Source organism: Erythrolamprus reginae, chromosome 3, assembly GCF_031021105.1.
Source record: "Erythrolamprus reginae isolate rEryReg1 chromosome 3, rEryReg1.hap1, whole genome shotgun sequence".
Taxonomy (NCBI): domain Eukaryota; kingdom Metazoa; phylum Chordata; class Lepidosauria; order Squamata; family Dipsadidae; genus Erythrolamprus; species Erythrolamprus reginae.
The window spans coordinates 81,981,574-81,995,115 of NC_091952.1; the positions used below are offsets into that span (position 1 = coordinate 81,981,574).

General features: G+C 45.4%; 1 protein-coding gene across 9 annotated transcripts in view; it reads left to right on the forward strand.

The window, feature by feature from the left end:
• FGGY (FGGY carbohydrate kinase domain containing) overlaps nt 1–13,542 on the forward strand; it is a 239,001-nt gene that overhangs the window by 186,896 nt on the left and 38,563 nt on the right. The window contains exon 15 of one of the 9 annotated variants that reach the window (XM_070746022.1): nt 12,901–12,940. The exons of the other annotated variants lie outside the window; for them this stretch is intronic. Within the exon in view, the coding sequence (XP_070602123.1) occupies nt 12,901–12,921 (21 nt within the window). The 3' untranslated portion in view covers nt 12,922–12,940. Of the gene's footprint in view, nt 1–12,900; nt 12,941–13,542 lie in introns of those variants that run through there. 9 annotated transcript variants of the gene reach the window in all.

Here is a 13,542-nt window from a genome sequence, read left to right on the forward strand (position 1 = left end):
AGAGTTGTATATATCAGGAGAAGCATATGAGTTCAGTGCAGGTAAAATGAGTATAAGAGGATTGTTCTCCACTGCATCTGGAAGGAGAGTCCAACATGGGTAATGTACCAATCCTGTTGGTAGAGACTGAGTTATAATTAGCATAATAATAGCTACCGCCCCCTTACTGCTCCCATGAGCCCCAGTTTTAAAAACTCAGTCCAAGAGTAGAGACATACTGAGTTTTGCTCTTAGGAGTTAAATATTTAGAATTAATTTGTAAATAAAAATAAGTTGATTGTTGTTGACCTGTTTAATCCTGTTCTTTGTCTTTCAGATTGGAAGGATCGCAGATGATGGAAGAACAGAGGAAAGGGGTTTTCTGCCCTCCGCGGGCAGCACCCCCACCGATCCTCCTCAGGGGTTTTGTATTCCCTCCGTGGGAACACCCCGTAGAGGAGCACCCAGCCTGGGGTCCCTGACCTCCGTGACCAGACCAGGGCTGTCAGCTGAAGGTGGAGGGGTCCGCCCCCTCCACTGGGAAGCTTGAGGACGCTGTCGCAGGGCTCTGGACAAGGAACGGAGCCCGCCTCTCAGCTGTTCGGCGGCCGCCGAACAAGCCGCAGCCGCCGCCGGCTAGGAAGCCGCAGGGCGAGAAAAAGACGCTGGGACTGCCAGAAACCCCGGCGAGGCCAGTGAAGCTGCGAGCGCGCCGCTGGCGATGCAGCGGGAGCTGCCATGAGCCGCAATGGGGGCTGGAGGCCGCAGCGCCCCCCCTTCGCCACAGGGGCAAAAAAGCCGCGAACTGCATGGGGGCCGCCATGTTGGTTGCTACTTGCACAACCCAAACGGCGCCAACAGGAAGTCCTTCCTGCAGCTGGTAGGCGCGAAGAGGCTGCAAGCCTCAGTGCGCAGGCGCGATTGGCCAAAGGAGATGGTGGCCATCTTTTGCTGATTCAGAGCCAAAAAATTGCTGAGAAACGAGGCTACAGGGCCAAAACGCTGATGGTTCCTCAGTCAACTCGACTACTGTGAGTACTATGGAGGAACAAACGGGGCTCGAGAAGGCTGCTCCCCCACTGGGGCCAAGGAAAAGCCTAAAGGGAAGGCCAAGGAGAAGTCTAAGACTTCACAGTCCCCAGCCTCGGCCTCAGCTATGAAGGAGGCCGAAAAACGGATTAAGGCCTTAGAAAAGAAACTGGAGGCGGCTCTACAGGCCTCCCCCTCCACAGTGCCACTGGGCCAGAGGCAGGTTTCAACACCTGACCCAGTCACCATGCCGGCCTTTGGGTTTTCTGAGGAGGACTGGTCACCTGACAGACATTCACCGGTGTTACCACGCACCATGTCCTCTCCAGGCCCTTCATGGAGTAGACCTGAGTCAGCTAGCTATGCTAGAAGAAGTTCCCAGGGCCCAGCTGCCACGTTCACGCCCACAGCGGCTGGACTGAGGGCACAGACAAGCACCTGGCAGGATATGCCACCTGACTTGCAGGATCTTATTGCCAACGTTTATTCTCAAGGCATGGCGGCTGGGGCCAATAAATATGGCCAGCAACCTTCTCAAGCAACAACTGGGCAGATCTGGTGAGCACCGCCCCCCTTGGGCCTGGGGTCCTTATCAGAGGAGCCACTCATGGGAGAGGACAGCGACAGGGAGTATGACCTCTCTGAGGAAGAAAAAACTCCCGAGCAACCTCAACCGGTAGGCCTGTTTAAGCCAACACTGTTCAGGACTCTGTTGTTTAAGGCTAAACAGGTGATGAACCTACCAGGTACAACTAAGACAACAGAAGATGCAGACAAGACCCCAGATGCCTTGCTTCAGGAACCCCAGCCCGAGTGAGAACATTTCCCGGCATCAAATATTTTCCTGCAGGGAGTCAAGCGCCCTTGGCAATACCCAGCTGCGGCTCAAGGTCCATCCAATCTGTAACGTCGCTTCTACACGTTCGACGAGGAGGTGGAGAAACTCCTCGAGTTTCCACCCATAGACCAACCGGTCGTGACCTTGGTCTCCAGCGCCCTGGTGCCCTCTGAAACAGGGGAAAGCTTGAAACCAGAGGACCGGAAGGCGGAGATACTCCTAAAAAAGGCACACCAGATGGCGAGCTGGGGATTTCGAGCAGCAGCGGCTGCATCCTTTATCAATAGAGCTTCTCTCCGGTGGATACAGGAGATGCAATCTTGCCTGGGACCGGAGGATGGAAGGCTACGTCAGGACCTGGCTAAACTACGAGCTGCGGCGGAATTTTCCGCAGATGCCACATTGCACGCGGCTAAATTTTCCAGCAGAGGCATGGCTACCACACTTGCAGCACGCCGCCTCCTGTGGCTTCGACACTGGCCAGCCGATCTGAAGTCCAAATGGAGACTGGCGTCAGCCCCATTTCAAGGCTCTATGCTCTTTGGGGATATATTGGACAAGGTCCTCATTGAGGACAAGGACAAGAGGAAGGTCCTCCCCAGAACAGGCAGGTGGCAGGACCGGAGATCAGCGCCATATACAAGGCACCAAACGCCCCGCTGGGATAGCACCACAGGGGCGGATCAGGGCCAAAGGTCGTACATGCAAGGTCAGTTCTCAAACCAAACCTTCAGAAGCGACCGGGGGTCATTCCAAGACCGACCCAGGGGCTACCAGGGCTCGAGGCGGCCCTTTCGGGGGAACACCCAGAGAGGCTTCCGCCACTCTAAGTGACTCTGCCACCCAGTTGCCACTCGGCGGGAAGCTCCAGCACTTCAACGCCTCCTGGTACACCACCACCTCAGACCAATGGGTCCAAGCTACGGTGTCAGGGGGTCTACGCCTGGAGTTTGTAGGCCAACCCCCTAACCAATTTATACACTGCCCAAAGGTCCGAAAGCCGCAAGACAAGCAGCAACTACAAAACGAAATTGCTCATTTGCTGGAGATTCAAGCCATCGAGCCGGTACCGCCTCAGGAGGAGGGAAAAGGATTCTACTCAAGGATTTTCATTGTTCCCAAGGCTTCAGGAGGTTGCAGGTTGATTCTCAACCTAAAGCAACTCAATCTTTTCATAAAATACAGTCGATTCCACATGCATTCGCTTCAAACTATCTTGGCCCCAATCAGATCACAGGATCTGTTAACGTCCATCGACCTGAAAGAGGCATACCTGCACATTCCCATACACACATCGCACCGGAAATACCTCCGTTTTTGTTCAGAGGGAACACACTACCAATACAAGGCCATGCCATTCGGCCTTTCGTCAGCCCCACGGACTTTTACCAAGCTCCTGGATGCCCTGACGGCACACCTGCGCTCTCAATCCATCAGACTGATGGCGTATCTGGACGACATCATCATACTGTCCAGGTCGCCAACGCAGGCGAGACAGGACTTAAACCAAACTATACGGACATTGGAAGCTCATGGCTTTACCATCAATCTAGAAAAGAGTCAATTGGTCCCCAGTACCAGGCTTTTACACCTGGGAGCCATCATAGACACCTTGTCGGGCTCAGTCTCCCTCTCCCCAGAGAGGATAGCGAATATACAACGTTTGATAGCCGAGCTCAACAAACACAGACAGGTCCCCATGTCACTGTTGTCAAAGGTTTTGGGAACCCTGGTCTCGGCTATAGGGATTGTACCCTGGGCCAGACACCACATCCGGGCCCTACAGTGGTTTTTACTGCCAGCACAAAGGACCAAGGTGAGCCACTCCCATCAGCGAACACAAATACCACGACACGTCAAGGTTTCCCTGAGATGGTGGACATCGCCCGCAATACTCAGAGGTTCTTCCTTTCAGACGGAGGACAAGATGATTCTCACTACAGACGCCAGCCTTTACGGTTGGGGAGCTCACATCGGCCCCCACATGGCGCAGGGCACATGGTCAGCAGAGGAATTGACACCTATAAACATCAACTTCCTCGAACTCAGAGCGGTCTTTCTGGCTCTTCAGGCTTTCCGCTCTATTGTCCAGAACAAACACATACTAGTGCTTAGAGACAATGTGGCGACCAGAGCCCATTTGAATCACCAAGGGGACACGAGGTCGTGTCGCCTCATGGACGAGACGGCAAATCTGTTCGATTGGGCCGAACTTCACCTAGCGTCCTTATCCGCAGAGCACATTGCCGGGACCAACAACACCCAGGCAGACTGGCTCAGCAGGACTACATTAGACCCGACAGAATGGAGGCTGGACCCAGCGCTCTTCCAACAGATATCGCACAGGTTTGGGACTCCAGCTGTAGATCTGTTCGCCACCCACCGGAATATGCAGACCCGAAGGTTCTATTCACGTTTTCCGGAACCGGGGACAGAAGGGGTCAACGCCTTGCGGTCAGCCTGGCCGACAGGACTGCTGTATGCATTTCCTCCAGTAAACCTGATACCAAGGGTCATAGAGAAAATTCTCCAGGAAAGGGCAGAGGTTCTGATGGTGGCACCACACTGGCCACGCCGGCCGTGGTTCGCCGACCTGATGGCTCTGTCAGTAGCTCCACCATGGAGGATGCCAGACAACATCATCACCCTCAGCCAAGGGAACCTGCTACACCCGGATCCCCAGTGGCTACAACTAACCGTCTGGCACTTGAAAGGCACAGATTAAAGCATCAAGATCTGCCGGAGAAGGTCATCGATACAATTCAGGCTGCTCGACGTCCCTCGACCTCCAGGATATACCAGGCCACGTGGGCTGCCTTTTGCACCTTTTGTGACAAGGAGGGCAAGAACCCCAAGGAGGCATCGGTGATTACGGTGTTGGAATTCCTGCAGGCAGGAATAGACCGGGGACTGGCTCCTAACACGTTAAGGAGACAGGTGGCAGCACTCTCCACCATGATTCAGATACCGGAGTCTCGTTCACTAGCCCATCATTCGTGGGTCAGAGATTTTATACGTGGAGCCTCAAATTCACATACACCACCGGTACGGAGATTTCCTTCATGGGACCTATCGATAGTACTTAAGGCCTTGACAAAACCACCATTTGAGCCTCTGAGATCGATTCCGCTTAGGCTCCTCTCCTTGAAAACAGCCTTAGTAGCGATTACTTCGGCACGCAGAGTGTCAGAGATTTCAGCCCTCTCTGTGAGACCAGATTTATGTATCTTCTATCCAGATAGAGTGGTACTCCACCTGGATCCGTCATTCATTCCCAAGGTGAACACTTTGTTCCACAGGAAACAGGAACTTATATTGCCTGACCTCTGCACGCATGGAAGCCATCCATTGGAATTAAGATGGCATAAAATTGATGTAAGACGTGCTCTAAAGATTTATATCAGGAGAACTGCAGCATTCAGGAAGTCTGAGACTTTGTTTGTTTCGTTTGCTCAACACAGAATGGGACTTGGACTATCTTCTAAATCGATAAGCCGTTGGCTAAAGGACTGCATTCTGGAAGCCTACAGTGCGGGAGGTCACGACCCCCCGCCGGGCCTAACAGCTCATTCAACCAGGAGTGTGGCCACATCGGCGGCCTGGACGACACAGGCCTCAATAGAAGACATTTGCAGAGCTGCTACTTGGGCGGCACCTACGACATTTATTAAGCACTACAAGTTGGACTCATTTGCGTCTGCTGAGGCAGTGTTTGGTAGACGTGTGCTACAGAAAGTGTGTGCATCTCCAACGTCCCAGTCAAGACCTTCTCCCTCCCATGGGCAGTAAATCTTTGGTATATCCCATGTTGGACTCTCCTTCCAGATGCAGTGGAGAAGACCCGTTGTACCTACCTGAACGGTCTTCTCGATGCACTGGAAGGAGAGTCCAAACCCACCCGACTAGTTGAAGTTCAGAGACGTCGGAGATGGGAAGTTTGAAATTCGTTGTATTAATAAAAGTTAGTTATCCTCTTACATTGTTTTTCGTTTTTAAAACTGGGGCTCATGGGAGCAGTAAGGGGGCGGTAGCTATCATTATGCTAATTATAACTCAGTTTCTACCAATAGGATTGGTACATTACCCATGTTGGACTCTCCTTCCAGTGCATCGAGAAGACCGTTCAGGTAGGTACAACGGGTCTTTTGAAGTGTGAATGTGTGCTCAATGCAAGTGAACTGAATACAAAAATCAGTGATCAATAGGAGTAAACTCTATTAAGATCTTATAGGGAGAATTAATGAAGATTGAATCTCAGTATTTGTAAGTTTATGCATGTATATGAAAAATTTTACATGACTCAAGGAGGTTTGTATTAAGATAGTAAAGTATAAATAAAAAACTAAGTTAAATGCATGAAAGACGAATGAGTCAAGATGAAGAGGAATTGGTAAGATCCTCATAAAGACCAAGATAAACAGTCTGAATTTTAAGCGGCATAGAGTATGAAGCGGTACATGGATGGGGCAGAAACAAGGATGGTTTGCAACAAAAATGGTTTTGTGTAAACAAGATTTATGGTACTTTTTTCTTCCCTTGTACCGCTAATTTCTTTGGCACATTATTTCTTACTGTCTATATAACACAGGTTACTATATGTGTGTACAAAAGGTTATTTACATTAAAGTAATTAGGTTGGCTTTGTTTAATTTCCTTGAAGCATACTGGGAAGACAGTGGTCCTTGTTTTTAAGCTATTCAAAACCCGCATAATATTTTGTATGCAGACCAGATTCTTTAGGCAGACGTAATTCCCTTCTAATATCTTACAATTAAAGCCATTTTTCGAATGGCTAGAAAAAGAGTGTAATTACCAAAGCTTAAGGTGGGGCAAGATAACCTTTTATAGCTCCCCCAAATTTACCATCTCCTTTACCCAGAGCATGTCTTCCTTAATTATGTGTGCTGCATTGCAGGCAAATTGGAAAGCATGGCTACCCTTCCCTCAAGCCAAGTTGAAGAAAAACTTCAAGACCATGTGCTTGGGAGTTGGAAACTCAATCCGCTACAATAATTCCCCATCTGGGATCTGAACTCTAGCTATGCCAGTGTGGGAGATCAGAGTGTTCTGTAAGGAAACACATGTAGTCACTGTGCTTGCTGTCTGGAATGCCTAGAGGGGTTTTTTTTAATGGCTTTTTTTTCAAGGGACATGAGACTTATTTCATCTTAGGATTTGATGCCAACAGACTGAACCACTAAGTCATTCTTCAGCAAGCTTAACTTCATGAAGGCATTTGTTGCCTTGAATGTTTCTGTTCTTTATTACAAATGAGGGCTCTAGGATTAGGCAGGTAATATCCTTTACGGAAGACTATCTCACACTAAACGGATCGGTAAAACAAACAGTATTGAAACAGTATGAAAACTTTGCTAGTTTCTACATGACCTTTGAGTGGATCTGTTACAGTGTTTTGAATTTATAATGTAGCCTGGGGGATAACCAAAAGCTTCTGTGGCAGGTATTTGGCTCTCTGGTGAAAATAGATAAATCTAGTTGCATTTTCTCCCAAATTTATTCATTCCTTCTGAAGAAATTGCAATGTTTGATCAATCTTTAAAGAAAATAAAATGAGATCTTACCCATCTCTATTGGGAATAATGTAATGGGAGCAGAGGTTTTTTTCCAAAATTGAAAAGACCATGTTGCAACTAACTACTTTGTAAGTGTTAAAACTCAGACTACTGCCCCAAAAAGACTTTTTATTTTATTTTATTTATTTTATTTTATTTTATTTTATTTTTATTTATTTTTATTATTTTATTTTATTTTTGTATGCCGCCCCTCTCCAAAGACTTTCACCATCACAAGCATGATAAATAGATTCAGATAAAGGATTTCAGATAAAGCATCTACAGATCCTCTCCCTGAATGACAAATATGCCAGTTTGCGTCTCCCATACTTATAAAAAATTGCTATAGAAAACAGAGGTGGGTTGCTCCTGGTTTGAACTGGTAGCAGGAATTTCCCCCTACACACCGAACCGGGAGAGATCGCTGGTTGGCCATGCCCCCAAACCGTCTCTCTTGGTGGCATAGGTGGTGCCACCTTGTTTTTGGCTTCTGCAAATGTGCAGAAGCTGTTTTTTACTTTTGTGCATGTGCAGAAGCTTGGTTTTTTGCACTGTGCATGCGGGAGGAAGTGAATCGACGGCGAGATAAGTTAGAACCTACCCCTGATGGAAAAGCACTGGCTGGAGAAATGTTAAAAAATGATTTCAGAAGCTGCATATACCAATAAAAAGAGACTGGGAAGAATTAAAATCACTCTTGCTACTAGCTGACTAAGTTAATAGCAAGACACCTCTATGATTTCAATATGAGACCTAAATTATCTAAGTTCTGACAATTTTCTCCCTCTTTCTCTACATTTGTTATAAAAAATGAAAACTAATCTGAGAATTGGGGTTCACCATTTTCACATTTTACTTCCTAATTTTGAGTAGGTTTATTCAAAACTGGTTTAATTGTATTTAAGTTGAATTGGTGGTCAATCTATTAAGCACATTTGAGATTTTTAATTTGCTTTTCCAGTGTTACAACAATTCTATTTCACAAAACCATTCTAATTTCCACAAAATACCTGTAGTGTACTGCAATTTTACAAAGGATACATTTCTTAAAAAATACTTGTCCAAGCGATTTTCACTCATCGGCAGAAAATAACTTACAATCTTTCTGCTAACTTCTCATAGATTAGATTTCAAGAGAAGCAGGGAAGGAAAGATGAGCTGAACGTTGCTGGTAAATGATATTGGTTCTCTTTTATAATGTGATCAGGCATTTAGCCATGGGGAACAGGAAGATTAATTGCCTTGAAGAGGCAACAATATCTTGAAGCCCTTGGACAGAATAATAGTCCTACTTTGAGTGTAATGTATATAAGAAAGTCACTATTAGTTGTTTCCCCCTTTATTTTCAATGAAGTGGATAATTTTACTATTAATTTTGTAGCAGCTCCATCTGTGGAATGAAATTTGAAGTGCACTTTAAAATATCTATGTTGATTTTGCCAGTTAATCTTTAAATTGTGACCATGTTTTAAACAAAGTAATTTCTGCACAGGGAGATGTGAAATTTGCAAGGGAGGAAAACAGTGGGGAATTCTCTATATCAGTGATGGCACAGGTGGCACGCAGAGTCATATCTGCTGGAATCCGAGCCGTAACCCTAGTTCAGTTCCAACGTGCATGTGTGTGCTGGCCAGATGATTTCTGGCTTGCACAGAGGCTCTGTGAGGGCATTTTCGGCTTCCAGAGAGGGTGTTTTACCTTCTCCTGGCTCCATGGAAGCCTTTGGAGCCTGGGGAGGGTGAAACACGAGCCTACTGGGCTCACCAGAAGTTGGGAAAGAGGCCATTTCCTGTCTCCAGAGGGTAGGGGAAGCTGTTTTCACCCTCCCAAGGTATTGAATGATGAGTGTGGGCACTCGTGCATGCACAATAGTGCATGCGCACATTGTTTCAGCACCCGAGGGGAAAAAAGGTTCGCCATCACTGCTCTATATCATCTTTGTGCAGTCCAGAAATAGCTCCAAAACTGTCCGTTCACATAAATGACAGTCACGTCTGGGACTGAATTGAAGCAGCATCCACTGCTAATTGCAGATTATGCCAAAATGCCAGTGAATGTGCTAAAGTACTCTAGTTGCACCTGTAGGTGAAAAACATGTAAATAAGTAATGGCATTCACATATGTTTTCCTTCCCAACATGGATATTCAGACTGGATTGACTATTTATTTGTTTGTTTGTTTGTTTGTTTGTTTGCTTGCTTGCTTGCTTGCTTGCTTGCTTGCTTGCTTGCTTGCTTGCTTGCTTGCTTGCTTGCTTGCTTGCTTGCTTGCTTGCTTAATTATATATTTATTAGATTTGTATGCTGCCCCTCTCCGCAGACTCAGGGCGGCTAACCACAGTAAAAAGACAATATAAACAAATCTAATATTAAAAGTACAGTAATTTAAAAAAAACCAATTTAAGGAACCAATCATACATACAGACATACCATGCATTAATTTTATAAGCCTAGGGGGAAGGGAATATCTCAATTCCCCCATGCCTGACAGAGGTGGGTTTTAAGAAGCTTACGAAAGGCAAGGCATTTCTAGTTCAATGAATGTATTGGTTTGTTTTGTATTTATTTTGCCAAGACTTGTGGATGAGCCCCGGATGAGCCCACCGCTTCTGAAAATGTGGGTGGAGGATTGGATGATATTAATGGTCCCACCCTTTGTTATGGCATTTTACTCTTGTGGCAGGAGATATACAGTGGTACCTCGAGATACGAGTTTAATTCGTTCCGGACCTGGGCTCTTAAGTCGAGCAGCTCTTATCTCGAACGACTTTTCCCCATAGGAATTAATGTAAATAATTTTAATTGGTTCCAGCCCTCAAAAAACTCACAAAGTTAGTCTAAATTATGCAGAAAGACATGTTTTTAATGAAGAAATGTACATGTACATATAAATGAATAATGAAGTTTCTTTCACTTAACTTGTAAACTTTCTTAAACTTTTAAATTTACATATGTTCAACTTCTCTGCCACCCAATCCTGTAGGACAGAGGTCCCCAACCCTTTTTGCACCAGGGACCGGCTTTAAGCGATCAAGAGAGGAATGGGTGAATGAATGGACGGAGGGTGGGAAGGAAGGAAGGAAAGAGGGAAGGGACAGGAACAGAGGAAGGAAGCAAGGAAACTTATGAAAGGGGAGAGTAAGAGAGGAATGAGTGAAGGGAGGGAGGGAGGGAAGAAGGTGGGAAGGAGAAAGAAAAGAAGAAATAGAGGAAGGGAAGGTAAAAGAGAGAAAGAAAAAGAGCAAGAAAGAAAGAAAGAAAGGGGGAAGGGACAGGAACAGAGGAAGGAAGCAAGGAAACTTATGAAAGGGGAGAGTAAGAGAGGAATGAGTGAAGGGAGGGAGGGAGGGAAGAAGGTGGGAAGGAGAAAGAAAAGAAGAAATAGAGGAAGGGAAGGTAAAAGAGAGAAAGAAAAAGAGCAAGAAAGAAAGCTGCAAGCACCCCCCCGAGCCCCCCAGGCCGGCTGCAACCTTTTAAAACACGCGCGCCGCTTCGCAGCAGTCTCCTGAAGCCGAACGTGGAAGTTAGCATTTGGCTTCAGGAGACAGCTCCTTGGCGCTTGTATCTCGAATTTGGGCTTGTAAGTAGAACAAAAATATCTCTCCCCTCCCAGCTCTTATCTCGAGTTGCTCTTAAGTAGAGCAGCTCTTATGTCGGGGTTCCACTGTATAACAATTTACTTCGTGCTCTTCTGCTAATTGGTGGAATGTGCTAATAAATTCATGGTGATCATTGTTTTAAGGATTGTTTTTTAATGTATTATTAATTGGATTGTTTATTACTGTTTTCTGTATATGCTGTGAGCCGCCCCGAGTCCTCGGAGAGGGGTGGCATACAAATCCAATTAAATCCTAAATCTTAAAATCACCAGAATAATTGTGTTAAAGTAAGTCAGCAAGTGTCATAGTTGGCTTCAAACAACTCGGTATAATTAGGGAATGGAATTGGTCCCATATAGAAATGTTCTTCATTTAAACTCTATTAAATAGCAGGATTGTATTTACCAGACAAAAGCTTAATATTATTCCCGTAACTATTCATGTTGTATTTGAATTTAAAATGTAATCTGCACAACTTACTTAGAAGATTCTGTGCGATGGTAGCAATTGATAAATGTTAATTGGTCATTAATGTAAATGACCAGAGCCTCTGGAGTCTGGTGGATAGATGGAGCTAACAGTGTGTTTACTTTACATGCTGTTTTGGCAATGCAACATAAGTATCAATTAGAAAAATAAGGGGGCAGAGTGGTAACATTAGATCTTGCCCATAAAAATCATGTCTTACTGAGGTCAGAAAGTTAGTAAATCTAACAATTTTAGACGTCATTACTTCCACTGACTGTCTCTCTTTTTCTTGGACACATCATCAGGAATCAACTGAAATATGTTGGATATTATGAACTTAATGATCTTTATTTCATTGAATTTATGGGAACATTATCTTTAAAAGATCAACTGGTAATCTTCATCGCTAACATTGCCTTTTGTCACAAATATAGTAGATGATTTTGGTTCCCTCTGCATAAGCCTGTTGCTAAACAAAAAGTTTAAGAGAGACTTTAAAACATTAGGATAATTTTGATGGTCCCAGTAAGAATGCAAAACTAAGTTTGTTTCTATCAGTACTTATTTTAATACAGTAGTCCCTCGTTATATCGCGCTTCACCCACCATGGCTTCACTTCATCGCGGGTTTTGAAGTCAGCGTTGGCACAGATACGGCGCTTAGAAGTTTGGAAGGGCAGGACAAGCCAACCAGCTGGGCGAATGATGAGCTGGGCGGGGACTGAGCTCCGGCGGAGGCCAGTCCCCTCGTTCAACCTGCCTCGCCAGTGCTGAGAAGGCAGTCTTTGGAGGCGCGCTTAGTGGTTGGCGGCGGCAGCGGTGTGCTTGGGGTTGTAGAAAGAGCTCCTGGCAGCGCGCGAATGAGCGAGCGCGAGCAAAGAAAGGAACGCGACGCGGCGGGGATTTCCAGACTGGGCTTGAGGGCGGGAGAGGAAGTGCTGGGCGGGTGGAGGGGGAAAAAAAGAAAAGAAAAGAGAGAGAGAGAAAAAGAACCAGCCGGGGCAGCTCACCAGGGACTTTCCAGCCGGGGCAAGGCAAAAAAGACAACGTTTGGCCGAACTGCTGCAAAGAATAGCAGTGGGTCGGGAATGCTCGGGGGCGGCGATTCTTTTGCCCCCCCTCCCCTTCTTTTCCTCAGGCGCAGAGTAAGTAGTAGGGGAGGGGAAGATTAGCCGGCCGTTGCTCGCCTCCAGGCATCCGGAGTCGATAAATTCCCCATCGCGGATTTCACCTATCGCGGCCGGGTCTAGAACGTAACACCAGCGATAGGTGAGGGACTACTGTAATTCCTATAGTCTTTCTCTTGCCCCAATGGGTCCTTTCCTATCTTCATTCTACTACTGTTTGCTCATTAAGAAATGCTTACTTTATTTAAAAAATTATATTTCAAAATTATTCTATCATTTCATGATCTAGTTACAGCAGCCCCAGGAATAAATTGGACATCCAGAGTAACAGTAGGCCAAAGCAGACTATGCAGCTAATTTGACACTGGAAATATCAAACTGCTTGTATTAAACTGTGAAGCTTTCTGTTCATGGCATTGAGAGGGAACGGAAATGAAGAGGTAAACACTGCAATAAGTAAGTAAGGAAGTTATTTTATCCCACCCAAAAACTGAATGTGCAGAAAAGTGCTTTCCGTGTTCTATGAAAAGGATTGCCTCTTAGACAGCATTGCCAAAAATAATTTCTTCTTCATTATTCATAGCAATTCTTTGGTGGTTGGCTATATGGTCTACATTTGCTATTTATGCGCATGCTCTGGTATATTGTCTTTTTTTCTTTCTTTGTGAACTTTATATAGTAACTCTGTCCTTTCTAGCATAATAACAATGGAAAAATTATATCCACTTCAATTAGTTTAATATGCTACAACATTTCCTATTCCAGAAAAAAATGTATAAGAACATATTTCAAAAACTATCACCATTGCTTAAAATCGGCTTAGGAAAAAAATAATATAACTTTCGTTATGTAAAAAAAGGTTTACATGAATTAAAAACATGTAAATTTTGATTTTTAGTATCTATTGATTTATTACAGATGAATATTTTTA